Below are 17463 nucleotides of genomic sequence, written 5' to 3'. Positions count from 1 at the left end.
AAGAGGCACGCTCAGAGAGTGCGACAGCAGCTGAGGTACTGGAATAAAAGGCTCCATTATCTAACTGATGGCCAGGTAAGAGCAGAACTCCTCCCTCTGACCCTGGCTTTACTTACTGACATACTGCGGATCTCGCGCTCAAGTGGCCATACCTGAAAAGATCAATTTCTCCTTCATGATTTTGACGTCCCTGCTGGACCTGCGGACAGCAGCACTGAGCATGATTTGCTCCGGGTTGTAGGTCCTTATGCTTCCCAGACGCCATCTGCAGCAGAAAAGGGGGATGTAAAGCTCTGCTCTCAAAAGGTCTATCCTCTAATGGCCTAAGAGGCTCTCTAAGCAAGCAGCCACTGACAAATGCAGTCACAAACCCCGGCGATGCAATATGGCTTTGCTCCACTAGAGTTCATGTGGGCTCTGGTGTTAGCCAGAGATGGTTTGATTTTCTGAGGTGCACAGCAGCTCAATATCTCTGAAAATCAGGCAGTCTTAAACAAATGACACCATTTCTGTGAAAGTGCCTTCATCTTCCCCGCTTTGTTAAAGGTATACAGACTAATTACGGAAGGAAAATGTTCAGTAGTAATGTCCATTTCAGACAAATCAGAGACATGCATAAGGAAGACATCACTACTCGCTGCTTCAGAGGAAGGTGCAAGCAAACCCAAAGTGGGTAGTTATGGAATGACCTGCTCCCAAGAAAAGTTTCTTCCTGACCCCCTACTAGAGGATGGTTTATGCCCTGAAGCATGAGTATTTGTAGCCCTTTCCAAAGCTCGTAAGGATTTTTTCAAACCCTTAGTACTGTAATTCTGAATATTATTATCCATATACAACACGCCCAGGTGGTTTGAGAGATTGGTTTCAACACTGCACAGCAAGAAGTGTTGTGATTTGGTCACATTAGTGACTGTGCTCTGATTAGTGGGACAGAGTCAGGTAACCTAGACCCAACATTTCTGGGTTTGGGGGAAAATGTTCTATTCCTGTTTTTCTCTTTTTTAAAGTGTCAGTGAAATTAAACATCTTCCTGAAGTTTCCACCACACAACACTGGGAAAACAATGAAATCCAGCAAGGTGATGTGACCATAAAAGTGAAACTGTCTAGGTTGAGGTTCATTGTCCAAATCAAATAAATGAGAAAAATAAAAGCACAGTGAAACGTATACCAGATTTTTAAAAATTCACTTTTAATCAGCTAAAGAATTGTTACCAACACCAGGAAGGTCTTTGTCTTTTTTCCCTTTTAGCCAGGAAGTGTCCCTTTAACACGTGGACAATTACATTTCAGAGCTATTGGATACTTTTGCCCCAAAAGGATACAGTGAAGAGCTAGGCTGAATCTACATTGATGGAGGCAAGGATGAGGCAGCCATGAGGCAGAGCAGGTAAAGGTGCTGCACTGGGTGCCAGGAAACCAGATTCTGTCCCCAGAGCTCACACTGATGTACTGGGCTTCCCTGGACAAATCATTTCACCTTTCTGTACTCCTCTTCCCCTCCATTCCTTTGGCTTGTCTGTTTAGATTGGACTCTCTCCCACTATGGGTACGTACAGTGCCTTGCACCACACGGCCTCAATCCAAATTGGGGCCACTGAGTACTACTATAATATAAATACCAATGGCTACTTATATTTAGGCTGCATACTAGACTCTCTAGGTGCAGTAACATTTTGGACATTCGATTTCACACCTTTATGTCAGAGGAACTTCATCCCACTGCCTTTCCTAAAGCAAACATCTCCATGTTACTAATAAACCAGCTGCCAAGAGAATACTTGGGGCAAAAATCCTGCGCCTGAAACAGTTTAGCAAAGTGGACATTTTTTTTGCATTGTTTTCTAGATTTTAGGGTCAACTGCTGCCTTTGAATAGGAGGGTGTGATTCCCACCAACACGCAGTCCAACTCTCTTCCCTGTGGGGGAAGTATATCAGGTTCTAGCTTTCAGTAAAGGATCTCAGCTAGTTCTCCCTTATTTACATAGTAACAAAGAGATCCGTAACTTTATGTTGATACTTCATCAAGATCTAGGATGAGTGTAAACTGAAAAAGATGTAAGCCTGTCAGGTTTCCAGTTATCTGGCGCCACCTAGTGGAATATCAAGGCAAAATCAATACTACCTCTTGCAAGGAATCCATTTGCTAGGCATTTAGCACCTAGTGCAAGGTGGGGAACTTCCCACTGAAGTCCACCTGAGTTAAGGGTACTCAGCACTTCACAGGACCAGGCCCACAGCCGGCAAACAAAAAAAATCTACTCAAAAGGTTCTAGGAATACTCAGGCAGAGATACGCCCTGTGCAGCCTTTCTGCACTGTTGGAACTCTTTATAAAACACTGTGTAACCCCCACACATCCTGGGTATTCTGTCCCATCTAGTGGCGCCGAGACCACTTAGCGAGAGAGAGAAAATGAATCTGCTCTACAGCCTTAGCTAACAGGCAGTTGGCTTTTAGCTCATGCAGTAGAGGCTCATGCACCAAGCTCCCAAGGTCCCAGGTTCGATCCTGCCTGCCGACAACCGGGGCCTGTCGGTGTTACAAGTGGGGGCTCGTCCGGGATTTCAACTGGGAAGACTCTGAAGCTCAGGATGCGCTTCCTCAGCTGGGGGAGCATGTAACCCACACACTTCCTGGGTGCAGTGTTCTGTCTCATCTTGTGACATCGAGACCACTTAGAGTTAAATAAGTCTGCTCTACAGCCTTAGCTACCAGCCAACTGGCTTTTAGCGCATGCGGTAGAGGCTCATGCACTCAGCTCCCAAGGTCCCAGGTTCGATCCCGCCCGCTGACGACAGGGGTCTGTTGGTGTTGCAACAACAAGCAGGCAGGAGACTGCTCTTTACAAGGGAGAGGAAAAAAGCGTGGGATGGACAAAGCTACAGTGGGCTGACAGAGCCAAGGCATGTACAGCAGCAATCTGGATGAGGCAAGAGGTGGTGGAGCGGAGCATGACTTGCTAAATAAATGTCCTCCTGAACACGCTCAGAGGATGTTCCAAGGCGAGCCATTAACTGACTTTGAAGAAAAGAGCTGCTGACATCAGCGCCCAACCCAACGAAGGGCAGAGGGCTCTCGTCTCCCACTGAAATCAGCGTTGCAGCTACTCAACATCTAGCAGGATCAGGGTCTCTGCAGTCATGGCCCATGATGAAATGGTCAGCTGTGAAGTTCTGTCCTATACATTTCTCGGGTACTTGCAACTTTCAGCATCCGTTCTGGCTGGTGTGCAAGACGAACTACGTCAGGGTGTCCCATCCCTAAAGGAAAGGCCCAGCGGAACTAGATATTTTTGGCCATGACTGAGGCTTGGTTCAGACACACAGCTGAAAGGCCAGAGGCCAAGTTCAGAGGTGACTGAATGGGGTAATAAAACAGACCTTCTCCCTTACACCCCACAGCGGGTTAACGGCGTGCTCAGTGCCAGGGCATGAATTAGAGCCTGCTCAGCATATAAGAGGGGTGAAATCTGCTGGCAGGATGTTCTGTGAGCAGCCCTCAGCTTAGGAACTCGTTGCCTCATGGTTCTGAAATAGCTGCAACCTAGTGGCTTAAAGGGCAGGTTGCTATTCCCCCCCGGCTTTTGGGGGGTGGAGGCAAATTACGAGGGTAATGATGCTTACCCAGGCAAGACTCCCAATGACTGTAGAGGTCCCTGTGGTTGATGTTTTGCCTGGATGAGGAGAGCTAAACAGGGCCCACAGTCTGCAGACTGTAGGCAATTTTAAGTGTGAAGTATAGAGTGGCTGGCGTTAAGCAGTCAGAATTTATCAGGATAGCACGGTTATTTCCTAATCTAAGTGTAGGGCAAAGTTATGGCCAGCCTCACCATATGGTAACTATTAGCTAACCATAAGCTGTTAATGGCAACCACTGTATTTCCATCATCTCTTACCACCCAGATTTTCAGAATAATGTAAAGAACCAGGTACACGTTCAGTTAGGCTTAACTCAAAGTATGGCTTGAATGAACCAGTGGAAAATATAGTTTGCACAGGACAGTTGAAAACAAGACAGAACCCTAATGTTGAATATCATTAGTCCCACAAACCCAAGACATTTTTTTTTAAAATAAAATGGGGTATGTGCTTTTTACTTTTAGACAGAATTGAAAATAACACATTGGTTTGGGTCAGGGTCCTGTGAGACTCAATCGCAGATGAAATGCTATATAAGGGGTTTTCAACATTTAGTATATGCCTGGAATCCAGAATTCCCTTTAAAAAAAAAATTCCAGTGAGCATTTAACATGTCTAGTCTGATCACCTTGGCTATGAAAGGCCATAGAAACACATGCACATTTCTCAATGATGTTGATGTGAACTGAGCCTGTGTACCTGAGGAAGAATTTGCTCCACATCAATAACATTCCCATAACGTTCACTGTATTTTTCGCTGCCATTTTAAAAGGCAGCTTCAGATAACAAGAGATCCAGTTACTCTGCAAACTGAGGACAACTGTGCAAGTCGTCACGTACCTTCTAGCAGGCAATACTTACAAATGGCAAATGTTCAAACTCAAAGGAGGGAAAATAAAAAAGGAGACACACGCACACTGGGACATTTATAAGTAATACAATCTCATTGCTCAGAGCTAAATGTATGGAGAAGGTTACACATGAAGAGTTTGGTTCAAACATAGAACTAAAAGTGGTGAAGGCTTTACTGCAGAGTGAGGACAGATTTCAAATAGTCCCTAAAGGCAAAAACAACTGAAACAGCCCAATACAATAAACAATCAGAAGAGTATTTCAGGGAGCCTGAAATGCAGTGTCCTGGGGTCTTGAGCCTCTTCCAACCTACACTGGCAAAATGCCATTGACTTCAGTGGATTTACTCCCAGTTTATAGTGGTGTCAGTGAAAGAAGAATCTTGAAAGATTCTGAGCTCAGACCAGTGCAGCAGCTGACGGCCAAATCTTTTACTACCCCTCCCCCCTGCTAATATCTTATCGTTGCCAAGACAATCATGAAAAGTGAAAGACAGCACTTTGACGATGGGGGTGAATAATGATGCCGCATTTTGCCTTGGATGGCAGATACATTACACCTTAAGGAGATAGCGTGATGTCAGCTGCGCACACCACAAGCCAGACTGGGATCTAGGACACATCGGGAGAACTGTGGAGTAACTCCCTTGCTATACAATTATGCTGGTATAACTGAGAACAGAATCTGGCTCAGAAGATTTGCCAAGAACTACAGTCAGCTTTACGCTCAGTGCACCACAACTCCTTCCCAGTTCTCTCAGAGTAACTGAAATTTGCCAAGAGGGGGTAAAAAAACTGAAATATTGTATATAAATTATGAAGCCAAATTTGTTAACTTGGAAAGGACTAAATATGATTAGACTATAAAAATGCTACCTGGAGGGTAATCTTGCAATGGGATATTTCTACTTGGAGAGCACCATGGTTTCCTGAAGGTTACCTAATTAAAAGGTGCTCAGGTATCCTAGAATAAACCCTCCAGCAAAGGGAAGTGGCTTGTACCATTGACGTGGAATGTCCAAGTGTCTCTAGAAGGGTCAGTTGGATGTGGCATGGGGGCAGTCTAATTTTAGTAACTATTGAACAAGTTACGACTCAGACACTCAGCAAGACATTTGCGGAGCTGTGCAGTTTAAAGCATCATTCGGGGGTGTTCTGTATTATCTCAGTCTGCAGTGAAGCCCTACCAGAAAGAAAGAGGAGGGTGGAATGAGAAGAGGAAGAGGAAAGCACCAGAATTACCTGATCATGTGATAGCTGTGAGATGCCAGAATGCAGCAGAGAGAAAGAGGAGGAACATGCACAATAGTCAGAGCAGTAAAAAAATAAACAAGGCAAGAAAGCAAAAAAGATCAGTTAGACCAGGGATGGGCAAACTACAGCCCAGGGGGCCGCATCCGGCCCTTTAGATGTTTTAATCCGGCCCTTGAGCTCCTGCTGGGTAGCAGGATCTGGGGCTTGCCCTGCTCCAGCCAGGGAGTGGGGTCGGGGCTTACCCCGCTCTGTACGTGCCGTGGCTCCGCACGGCTCCCGGAAGCAGCGGAATGTCCCCCCTCCGGCTCCTACACGTAGGGGTAGCCATGGGGCTCCTCGCACTGCCCCTGCAGCTCCCATTGGCTGGGAACTGAGGCCAATGGGAGCTGCAGGGTGGCGTCTGCGGACGGGGCAGTGCACAGAGCCGCCTGGCTGCACCTCTGTGTAGGAGCTGGAGGGGGGACATGCCGCTGCTTCTAGAAGCTGCTTGAGGTAAGCGCTGCCCGGAGCCTGCACCCAACCCCCTCCCTTGCCCCAACCCCCTGCCCCAGCCCTGATCTCCCTCCCACCCTCCGAAACCCTCAGTCGCAGCCCAGAACACCCTCCTATGCCCCCAAACCCTCATCCCCAGCCCCACGCTGCAGCCTGCACCTCCAGCCGGAGCCCTCACCCCCCCACCCTGCACCTCAACCCTCTTCCCCAGCCTGGAGCCCCCTCCCGCACCCTGAACTCCTCATTTCTGCCCCCGCCCCAGAGCCCTCAGCCCCTCCTGCACCTCAACCCTCAGTTTCGTGAGCATTCATGCCCGCCATACAATTTCCATACCCAGATGTGGCCCTCGGGCCAAAAAGTTTGCCCACCCCTGGATTAGAACGTCATCATAGTCGGTACTTCCCCACTAGCGAGACCACAGAGATTCGACATCTGGTCACTAGGGCTGAGGCTGAACAGTAGAATAAAGTGCAGCCCTGCTATGGAAAGCAGGAAAGCTATGCCTAGGGGGTAGGACGAGCACATTAAGGTGTGGCTCCATTCCAACCCATCGCCTCATCCTTGGGGTGAAGGAAGTAACTGATTTGCCCAGCAAGACTTGCAAAGAATCCACAAGGGTCAGATTCTGAGCCTGTCTCACTGCAGCAGAGAGAGGGAGAGAGAATGATTCAGCTGGGTTTGGGGATTGGTTTCTGAACTCCCCAAATGCAGCACCAACACTTCCACACGGCAGAGACGGGCATGAGCCATGGGAATGGCTCCCTCTGAGTGACAACCACAGGACAGCAGTGTAGGTTCCCAGTCCCACATCTGTAAAGGCAAGTCCTTGGCTTTAGTTACAGCAATTGGAATTTGTGGCGTTGAATTTTGCTTCTTCTTCTTCTTTTTAAGTCTTTAAAAGAGACACTTTGGAGGGTAACAAGTCCTGGCTATGGGAGGTTTTAATACTCACCTGTAACTGATTGACCCTGCAAACTATAGGCCTCTGGGTAATTCCACTAACAGGTTTGGACACATTATGAGCTACAGGGTAAATACAAGGGATGAAATTCAGCCCTAGGGAAAGCAGGTACTACTGAAGTGAACTGCAAGTGTCCCTGCTTGCACCAACTTTGAATTTATATATGGTCATCAAGAGTATTTCTGAGCTCTTACCACCACCTAGCACAATGGGGATTTCAGGCACTTACATAATAATTCTACCACTCCCTCAATGTCTGCTCATTTCACCTCTCACCATGCTCTTTACATTCCTTTTCTGGCCGTTTAAAAATCCATGATTACTGGAAATTATCCCTGTCTCTCCACACTCTCAGTAGCCTGGGTAAATATCTAAATAGCCTGGTTTTTAAGGGATGTAGCATAGAAAGATTAAATAAATACATAAATTCAGACTGTCTTAAGATGCAGATTCTTGGAAGGGATTCAGAGGAATTGCTGTAGAACTGCTTTCGGAAAGACTTGAAGACTCTGAAACAAAGGGTCAAATGGTTGCCACTCTGGCCTTAAAATTCCCGAACAAGAGAGCAAGTCAGACAGTCACACCCTTGTGACTGATCCAGTGTGCTCAATGCATTTCTTTATCTGGCGTTCGTCTGGGGTAAGGGTTTATTTGATTTGTATGATTCACCTGCAATTTAAGAAATCAAGTTTTAGTCCCAGGTGAAATTCTGTAGCCTGTTTCAGAGTAACAGCCGTGTTAGTCTGTATTCGCAAAAAGAAAAGGAGTACTTGTGGCACCTTAGAGACTAACCAATTTATTTGAGCATAAGCTTTCGTGAGCTACAGCTCACTTCATCGGATGCATACTGTGGAAAGTTTAGAAGATCTTATTATATACACACAAAGCATGAAGAGTGCGGAGAGTGGGGTGGGAGGAGGTATTTTTTCATGCTTTGTGTGTATCTCATAAGATCTTCTAAACTTTCCACAGTATGCATCCGATGAAGAGAGCTGTAGCTCACGAAAGCTTATGCTCAAATAAATTGGTTAGTCTCTAAGGTGCCACAAGTACTCCTTTTCTATAGCCTGTGTTATGCAGACTAGATGACCACAAGGGTCCCTTCCTGGCCTCAAAATCTATATTATTCAGATCCAAAATACAGTCAAAATTCTGATAATTTTACAGATGTACTTTTGGTTTCTGGGAAATTTCCTAAGGTGATATGAGGATATTGTTGGTCAGTTACACTTATGCCACAACAATGAAGTCAGTGAACAAAACTCATTGCCGGCATAACTCCGCTGCCTTGGAGTTACCCCGTTATGAATCTGGGTTACTGAATTCAGCAGATGGCAAAGATATAACAGAGTTGAACGAGGCCAGTTAGATGCAGTACGACAGCTCTAGTCTCTGGCATGGAGTCCAGCCGGTAAGTGGGGTTCTCAACAGCTGCAGACACTCTACTGTAACACATTACAAAAATAGCAAGGTAATTATCTGCACAGGGAATTAGTCAAAAGCAACTTAATGAGGGCAACGTGACATCGCAATCACTAGCTTGCGAAGCTGAAGCGGGTGTTTCATGGGCGACTGCTGTGCCTAATGCCAGGATGTTTGTGGTAATAATCAGGATGGAAATTACAGCCCATTCAGTACACACACTGTGGTGGTTCAGATGTGCCAAACAGAAGGTTACAAAGAGAAACTCAGAAAAGGAGAAGGTGGAGTTTTAAAATGACACATTTCCTTAGGCAGACCCTGCTGTCTTCCTGTCCTCAGAGCATATCTATTGCTGAGTCCAGGTTTTCCAAGACAGCCAGGTCACATTGTCATAACTGGTGATGAAAAGTTCCTCTTAGGAGGAAAGGCAAGTTTCAGGGGATGTGCCAGGGTTCCCCCCAGGATAAACAAAGGAGAGCATGGCATGGGTGACCGATACTTGTTACAGGGTTCCAAAAACATGTTAAACATTCCCCTACCCTGCCATTATGAATTCCTAATGCAAACAAGTAGGTTTACTTGCAACTTGCCAAAAAATTAGATCTCCATCCTATGAGCGAGGGAGGTAATCTAGTTTGTGTTCTGCATTTGTTTCCATGCTTAACAAAGATATTTAATCCTCAGATAAACCAAGGAACCAAATGCAACCTTAGCTATGCTATCTTTAGTGAAGTTTCCAGTACTCGCTAGTAGAAGTTATGCTCCCTCTGTCCATTAGAGAAGGGTGTGGAACCTTTCTCCACACGTTCAGAGAAACCTGAACTGTAAAGCCATTAGGTGATCAGCGAAGTTCTGACAATCTCATGCTTTTCTTCCAAACTGAACGTTCCAATTTTAGAACATCCCAACTCATAGAGGTTTCTTTGCGTTCTAAAGCATTCCCATGACGGGAGAATCTCTGGAGCTGCTGAGAATTCCTCATATAACATTGAAGAATTTTAAGCTCTTTCCTTGTGGTTCCTGTTTCTCTTAAGCATCGACAGTTCTCTCCCACACACATTTTTTAGTGCCACCTCAAGAACCACACCAAGTTTGAACGACCACCCCTTTTCAGAAGTCCTCATTCATCGTAATCTTTATGGCCCACGTAGCAGCCTCGTTCAATTGCTTATAACTGAGTGGGGGTAGGTGAGGGGATAAGTAAATTGGGACTGGGGCTGATTATAAGTGTCATTATAAGCAAGGGCTCTAAAGAATACTGCATCTCCCCACCCTTGAGATGAACAAACACACCACAAATACATGAGAGTTGATCTGTGATAATGCTACTTACTTCTGGAATATAAAAACTCCTACAATTATGGTAAATGAAATGAGATCAGCTGTTATCCAGATTAGATTGTACTCGTGTGGAGGCTGGAAGACAAAAAGACAAGCACACCTTATACCTTCCAGTTTGTCCAAATTTGGAGAGCACTCAAGGCTAAATAGATTGTCGTATACAGAAATATCACAAACTTCATGACACAGATGTGCCCTGGAGATGGACCAAACATCTCTTTTTACTGTAGCCACACCCAAGCAAGCAGGATTTTGGATCCCAGTTCATCTGGATCCTCAAGCTACCCCAGTTTTTTACTTTTAAAGAACACCACATTGCCAGGAAAGACCGGCAAAGCAGCATCCATTCTAGCCCTCTTTTCGCATGCTACCAGTGTTCACAACACTCACCTTTGGGGCTGAACATTTCCACATCTTCTCTCTCTCTCTCTGAAGAAGAAATTAAGCTGCCTTTGGTGATTTCTGAGTTTATGGGGGAGTGAAAAAATAACCTCAAGAAATTCTCTACCCAAACTTTGATTTGAACGTTTTACTACAGCAGGTACAGCTCAGGTTTGAAACTTGGCCTGGACACACTCCCCATTGAGGAGCAAGGCCCTCAAGCTAAGCACTTGAATCCCTTTAACAATCTGGGCCTAAGTGTGGCTGGGCTCAGCGTTGCAATGCCTAACTGATTTAGGAGTCTAAACCTCATTTTCAAAAGGGATTTAATCACTTAGAAGCCAAAATCCCACCAACTGTCAATGGGATTGTGGCTCCTGAGTACCTAAATCCCTTTTGAAAATGAGAGTTAGGCTCCTAAACCAGTTTGGTGTTGCAATGCTGAGGGCAGCAATGCCTAAACACCTTTACAAATCCAGGTCCAAGCATGTTTTTGCATTTCAGTGGCAGATGCAAAGCTGGTATAAACGGGCATAGCTCCATTGACTTCAATGGATTTTTGATCAACACCAGCTGAAGATCTGTCCCTAAGTATGCAAGTAGTCCCATGAACATCATGTGCTTTGCTGCAGGGGGGTGGAGAGTATCTAGTTTTAACTAAAAAGTCAAGTGATTGAAAAATGACTTCAGGTTACGCTCAGAGGGCAGATATACCAATCGATGTACCTCTGCTAACACGGCCCTGCAGATATAACCATCTCCAATAAAGCAAAGGGTCACCCTTTGCTGAGCCCACTCACCTTGCTAAGTCCCCAAGTTAGCAGTGCACTTCAGGGCCAGATTAACCTTTTTTGGGCCCGCCTCCAAACATATCTGTGGGCCCCCCTGGAGGCAATGGAGCATGGTGCAGGGAGGTCAGTCCCTAAAGCAAGGGGCCAGCCGGGGCAATGGGGCATGGCATGGCAGGGGCCTCCCAGCTCCTCTCAGCCCAGTGCGAGGGCACTATTTACAAACCGGCAGTTGCCAGTCACACATCTTCCCCACCCCCTTACAGCCCAGCACCCCCCAGGCTCCCTAGGGGCCCACTCCCCCACACCCTGCCTCCCAGCCACACTCACCAGTGCCCTACTGGGCCGTGACTGTGTCTGCCGGGCCGAACTGGCAGCGCAGCCAGGGCTGGTCCCAGGGCGAGGAATCGCTCCAGACCCTCAGGAGTGGCACAATTAGCCAGGCCAGGGCCTGCCCCGGCTGGGCTCCCTCAAGACGCACTTGCCTAGAGGGGCCCAACCAAGCCCCAGACACTGTCGTCCTTCCTCCACACACACACACACACAACTGGCTGGGACTGGCCAGGCTTCTGCACCAGTCCCAGGCAGCTCAGCTCCGGGTGGGGAGACAGGTGGGGCCCCACAGGTAGTGGGAAGCAGAGACTGCCTGGAGCCGGAGGTGCACTGGGGTCCGGCCAGGGGGTAGAGAGGAGCCGGGGGGGGTGGGGCCAGGGGGCAGAGAGGAGCCCTTGGCCGGCCAATGGCCAGGCCGAGAGGAGCAAGTGGTGGGCAGGGGGAGCCGGCGGGGTCTCGGGGCACAGTGCAAGCGGAGCAGGCCAAGGCCCCTTCTGAGCATGGGCCTGGCTCCATGGCGCCACTGTAAACCTGGCACTGCTTAAAACACAAGATGCGAGAGAGTCATTGGGACTTTATAAATGCTAATACAAGTAAGCGCAAGCCACTTTTTTCTATTCTTTTAAGAAGAAAGATGGAATATGTCATGTAAAAAAGCTACACTCACGCAACGTTCGGGTTACCTGGATGAAAAACAGACCACAAAAGGTAAGACTCAGAGATCAATCTATTTAGCTTAACAAAGAGAAGTTAAGGGGTGAGTTGACTACTGTCTAAGTATTTACATGGGTAACAAATATTTAGAAATGGACTCTTCAATCTAGCAGAGAAAGGTTTAACTGATCCGATGGCTGGAAGTTGAAGCTAGACAAATTCAGACTGGTAATAAGGAATACATTTTTAACAATGAGGGTAATTAACCACTGGAACAATTTTCCAAGGGTCATGGGGGACTCCCCATCAATGACAATTTATAAATCAAGATTGGATGCTTTAAGAGATTTGCTCTAGGAATTATTTTGGGGGGTGAGGGGTTCCATGGCCTATATTACACAGGAGGTCAGATCAGATGATCACAAGGGTCCCTTCTGGCCTCGGAATCTGTGAATCTGTAATTCCTTCCTTCAGCAATGCTTATTCTATCTCCTTGCATGTAATGGCTTCTACTCCTGTTTGTCTGTCTCAGTGTGGCTGAGTATGGCACATTTTATATTGTAAAAATTGTATCATAACTTGGCACATCCTATTAGTTTTATCCAACAATGTTTCTGATGGAGTTTTAAATCTTTGCATTTTTTAACTGTGAAACAATGACATTGTAATAAATCTGTATTTAAATGTTTGAACATACTGCACCTATCTATATACACTAACTATATTAAAACAAACATCACGGACACATGACCTCTCATTTGAGCAGGTCAAAACATTTTAACTGAAAATTTCTGGACAAAATATAGAGTTTTGTTGAAAGCGATTTTTTTTTTCTGGTGGGAAAAAGCTGATTGACTGTGTTTTCCAATTTTTTGAAAGGAAAATTCAAAGCAAAACATTTAATTTTGAATCAAGATTTCCAAAACATCAATATTTCAAAACTAAACGTTTTGATAAAAAAATGCCCAGTTTTTCATCAGGACATTCCCAAATTTAAGGGTTTTTTTGGAACTTTTCATTCCACGAGAAAAATTTTGATATTTTGAACAAAATTTTGAAATATCAGACTGTCCCATGGGATGAAAGTTCTGTTTTCTGAACAGCTCTCTCTCTCAACTGGAATAAAATACTATCTTTAGAAGTTAGATAGTTTTTCTTTACAGAAATAATCCTATGTGTTTTAATTCACGTACACTACGAGTGACAGCATTTGCAACACACCAATAAACCGAAATCTTCCCACAACTCCTAATGCTGAGCACTGCTGGGAAAGGGGCACAGGAGAGTGAACACATCTGTTCTGCAGAGATACACAAAACTGAGGCCTTGTCTACACTATGGGGGGAGATCAATCTAAGTTACTCAACTTCAGCTATGTGAATAACATAGCTGAAGTCAATGTACTTAGATCCCCTCACAGCGGGGTCCACATGATGCGATGTCAACTGGAGACGCTCTCCCGTGGACTCCCTTTGTGTTTCTCGTTCCGGTGGAGTACAGGAGTTGACAGGAGAGCGACCAGCGGTCAAGACCCGCTAAATCGACTGCCAATGCATCGATCACCACACGTCGAACCCCCGGTAAGTGCAGACAAGCCCTGAGCTCAGTTGGTTCAAGACTTGAGCAGTCATCCATCAGATCTCACCGTTTGACATGTATTGACAGTTTTGCTTAGAAGCCCTCTGCCATTCATTAGAAGCCCTCTGCTCACAAGAGAGGATATGAGGAAAATTGCACGTATATAATTGCAAAAGAACAGAGTTACACCTCAAAAATCTCTCCTTCATACGCTTGGCAGCAGGCATGACAGGCCTAAAGGACCTCCTAAAATAACAGCCCTGGAAATACTTTAGTATTGCTTCTGTGCAGCTGAACTGAATCTGCATTTTGGACTTAGAAGTATTAATACCAGGAACTGGCTGATGAAAAGAATCAGCGAGGCATGAGCGAGCATTTCTGTCAGCAAGGAGCCTCAGTTACCAGAGACTGATGCAGCTGGCACTAATTTACCACAGCAGCAAATGGAAATGACATCCCTATTCATCCTTAAAGTGCAACAAAGCCCCTGGGGTCACCTGAGGGCCATAAAGAAACATGCCTTGGAGATCATCACTTTTCAGCAAGAACGAAAGGTTTGCTCTAGCTCCCAGGTTGAAATCAATTCCGAAAGACTCCGATTTAGGCAGAACAGAATTCAGATGGTACGACTCACACATGGTCCTGACACTTACAGTACGCAGGGAGTTTTATGGTGAACAGCAGCCAATTATACACCAGTATGCACTGAAGTATGGGTTCATCTGAAAGACTCAATAAAGGAAAGATTGAACCAAACTCCATCTGGGATGTACACACAGTTCCCACAGAACTCAGGGGTTACATCAAAGGGAAGAATTTAGAAGACGGGACATATTTTTCTCTTTACCAGACTTGTTCTTTGCAATACACCTGTTTTTATCCACCCATTTGTTGTGCAGCACAAGCCAATGTGGCTTTAGCTCATTCACTTTCTTGTGGCAGGCAATATTGATGAGGGAAACTCATTTTTATTGTTCTCCGTGGTGGTGACTTGAGAGATATTGTGGCCTAGCGCTGAACTGAGTGTCAGGAGACCTGGGCTCGATTCCTGGTTCCTCCTCCAACTGAGTGTCTGACCTTTGGCAAGTCATCTCTCCTTCTTGTCTTAGTTTATGGGAATAGTGATATTGCCCCTCTTCTGTAAAGTACTCTAAGATCTATGGATGAACAGTGCTCTATAAGAGAGCTCAATATATTAAGACAGGTCTCACTGTATTTTTCCAAACTCTGATGTTTGAAGATGAACCACTGGCCAACGTTTTAAAATAATTAACCCAATTCTGTTTTTAAGTGACCGACTGAGCTGGCCTCGCCTCTGTTCCTGTTTCAGTGGCCCGACACCTGTGAAAAGTCAGTGACAAGAGTAGATTGAATGAATGACTGAGGATTACATTGCATCATTCATCCAGGAGGAGCCCAAATAACTTCACAGCAATTGTTCCGACCACCACCAAAATGTCACTAAAATTCTTGTGTGAATAAGGATACACAATAGGAAGCACAACAGACTGTAGCCCACTGAAATTTCCAGAGGGAATTTAGGGAGGCAGAATATAATCATACCAGTTAGAATCTGACCATGCATCAGACTAAGACAATACCACCAATAACTCACGTGAGAACAGTATGGGAACTACAGCAATTGCAAAGAGGTCACCAAGTTTTAGGAATCTTCTGAAAGACTGTCTCTAGGAGCCCAGCGTCCCTCCTAGCTTATGGAGGGGGCTGATTCAGAACTTGCTCACAAAGGAGGCAATGAGACCTGGAGGACAGAGCACTGCACTGGAACTCAATATACCTAGTTCTATTCCTGGCTCTTCCACTGGCCTGTTGGTGACCATGGTCACCTTGCTTTCCCATGCCTCAGTTTCCATATCTGTAAAATGGGAATAATACCGCTGAACTCCTTTGTAAATCATTTTGAGATCTACTGATGAAAGGTGTGATAGAAGTGCTAGGTATTATTATTATAAATCATCCAAATACTGACCAGCCACTACCCTGCTTTAATAGTAAGACATATTGTCACATTGCAGCACGAGGTGATAAGAACTTAAGAATGGTCATACTGGGTCACACCAATGGTCCAACTAGCCCAGCATGCTGTCTTCCCACAGTGGCCAATGCCAGGTGCTTCAGAGGGAATGAACAGAACAGGAAATCATCTAGTGATCCATCCTGTCGTCTATTCCCAGCTTCTAGAAAACAGAGGCTTGGGTCACTCAGAGCATGGGGTTGCATCCCTGCCCATCTGGCTAATAGCCATTGATGGACCTATCCTCCACCTTTCTAGTGCTTTTGGGAACCCTGTTATAGTTTTGGCCTTCACAACATCCCCTAGCAAAGCGTTTCACAGACTGACTGTGTGTTGTGTGAAGAAGTACTTCCTTTTGTTTGTTTTAAACCTGCTGCCTATTAATTTCAGTGGGTACCCCTGGTTCATGTGTTATGTGAAGAGGGTAAATAACACTTCCTTATTCACTTTCTCCACACCGGTCATGATTTTATAGATCTCTATCATATCCCCTGTTAGGGCTTGTCTACACCACCAGGGCAGGGATGCTGTTCCTAGCTTCTGTTTGCCAGAAGCTGGGAATGGACGGCAGGGGATGGATCACTTGATAATTACCTGTTCTGTTCATTCCCTCTGAAGCACCTGGCATTGGCCACTGTCAGTACACAGGATACTGGGCTAGATGGACCTTTGGTCTGACCCAGTCTGGCCATTCTTATGTTACGTTCTTACCACTTAAGTTGATGTAAGTTATGCCATTCAGGGGGTGTGAAAAAACCACCCCCCTGAGCAACGTAACTTACATCGACTTAATGCAGTGTCTACACCACGTTATGTCGGCAGGAGACACTCTACCACTAACATGGCTTCCGCCTCTCATTGAGGTGGATTAATTAAGTTGACGCACTAAATCAGATGCCGCTGCCCCAATAGCAACTGCTCCGATTTAGCGTGGTAGCGAAGACAAGCCCCGAGTATTCTCTTGTCGAAGCTAAACTGTCCCAGGCTTTTTAATCTCTCCTCATGTTGAAGCTGTTCCGTGCCGCTACTCATTTTTGTTGCCTTTCTCTGAACCTTTTCCAATTGTAACACAACTTTTTTGAGATGGGGTGACCCGAACTGCAGGCAGTATTCAAGGGGTGGGTGTACCACGTATTTATACAATGGTATGATATTTGCTGTCCTGTTATCTATCCCTTTCCCAATGGGTCCTAACATTCGCTTTTTTGATTACTGCTGCACACTGAGCGGATGGTTTCAGAGAACTATCCAGGATGACCCCAGGATCTCTTTCTTGAGTGGTAACAGCTAATTTAAACCCCACCGTTTTGTATGTGTCGCTGGGATTATGTTTTCCTATGTACATTACTTTGCATTTATCAAAATTGAATTTCATCTGCCAGTTTGTTGCCCAGTCATGCATTTTTGTGAGATTCTTTTGTAACTCTTCACAGTCAGCTTTGGACCTAACTATCTTGAATAGTTTTGTATCATCTGCAAACTTTGCCACTTCACTGCTTACTCCTTTTTCCAGATCATTTATGAATATGTTGAACAGCACTGAACTCAGTACAGCTTGCTGGGGGACTTCACTATTTGCCTCTCTAGATTGTGAAAACTGACCATTTATTCCAAACCTTCATTTCCTGCCTTTTAACCAATTAGTGATCCATAAGAGGATCTTCCCTCTGATCCCATGACTGCCTACTTTGCTTACGAGCCATTGGTAAGAGACCTCATCAAAGGCTTTCTGA

General features: G+C 45.6%; 1 protein-coding gene across 4 annotated transcripts in view; it reads right to left on the bottom strand.

The window, feature by feature from the left end:
* The window catches only part of GDPD5 (glycerophosphodiester phosphodiesterase domain containing 5), a 339945-nt gene that overhangs the window by 2743 nt on the left and 319739 nt on the right, over nucleotides 1-17463 (bottom strand). For 3 of the 4 annotated variants that reach the window (XM_084616707.1, XM_084616708.1, XM_084616710.1), the window contains 2 exons: nucleotides 9954-10036; nucleotides 153-265 (listed from right to left, as the gene is read on the bottom strand). In XM_084616707.1, the coding sequence (XP_084472833.1) occupies nucleotides 153-265; nucleotides 9954-10036 (196 nt within the window). The remainder of the gene's footprint in view (nucleotides 1-152; nucleotides 266-9953; nucleotides 10037-17463) is intronic. The other variant, XM_084616709.1, reaches the window with a different exon arrangement.

This window comes from Lepidochelys olivacea, assembly GCF_965140295.1.
Source record: "Lepidochelys olivacea isolate rLepOli2 genome assembly, chromosome: 1".
Classification (NCBI taxonomy): Eukaryota; Metazoa; Chordata; order Testudines; family Cheloniidae; genus Lepidochelys; species Lepidochelys olivacea.
The sequence above is the reverse complement of the archived record's forward strand: the minus strand, read 5'-3'. Positions and strand labels throughout refer to the sequence as shown.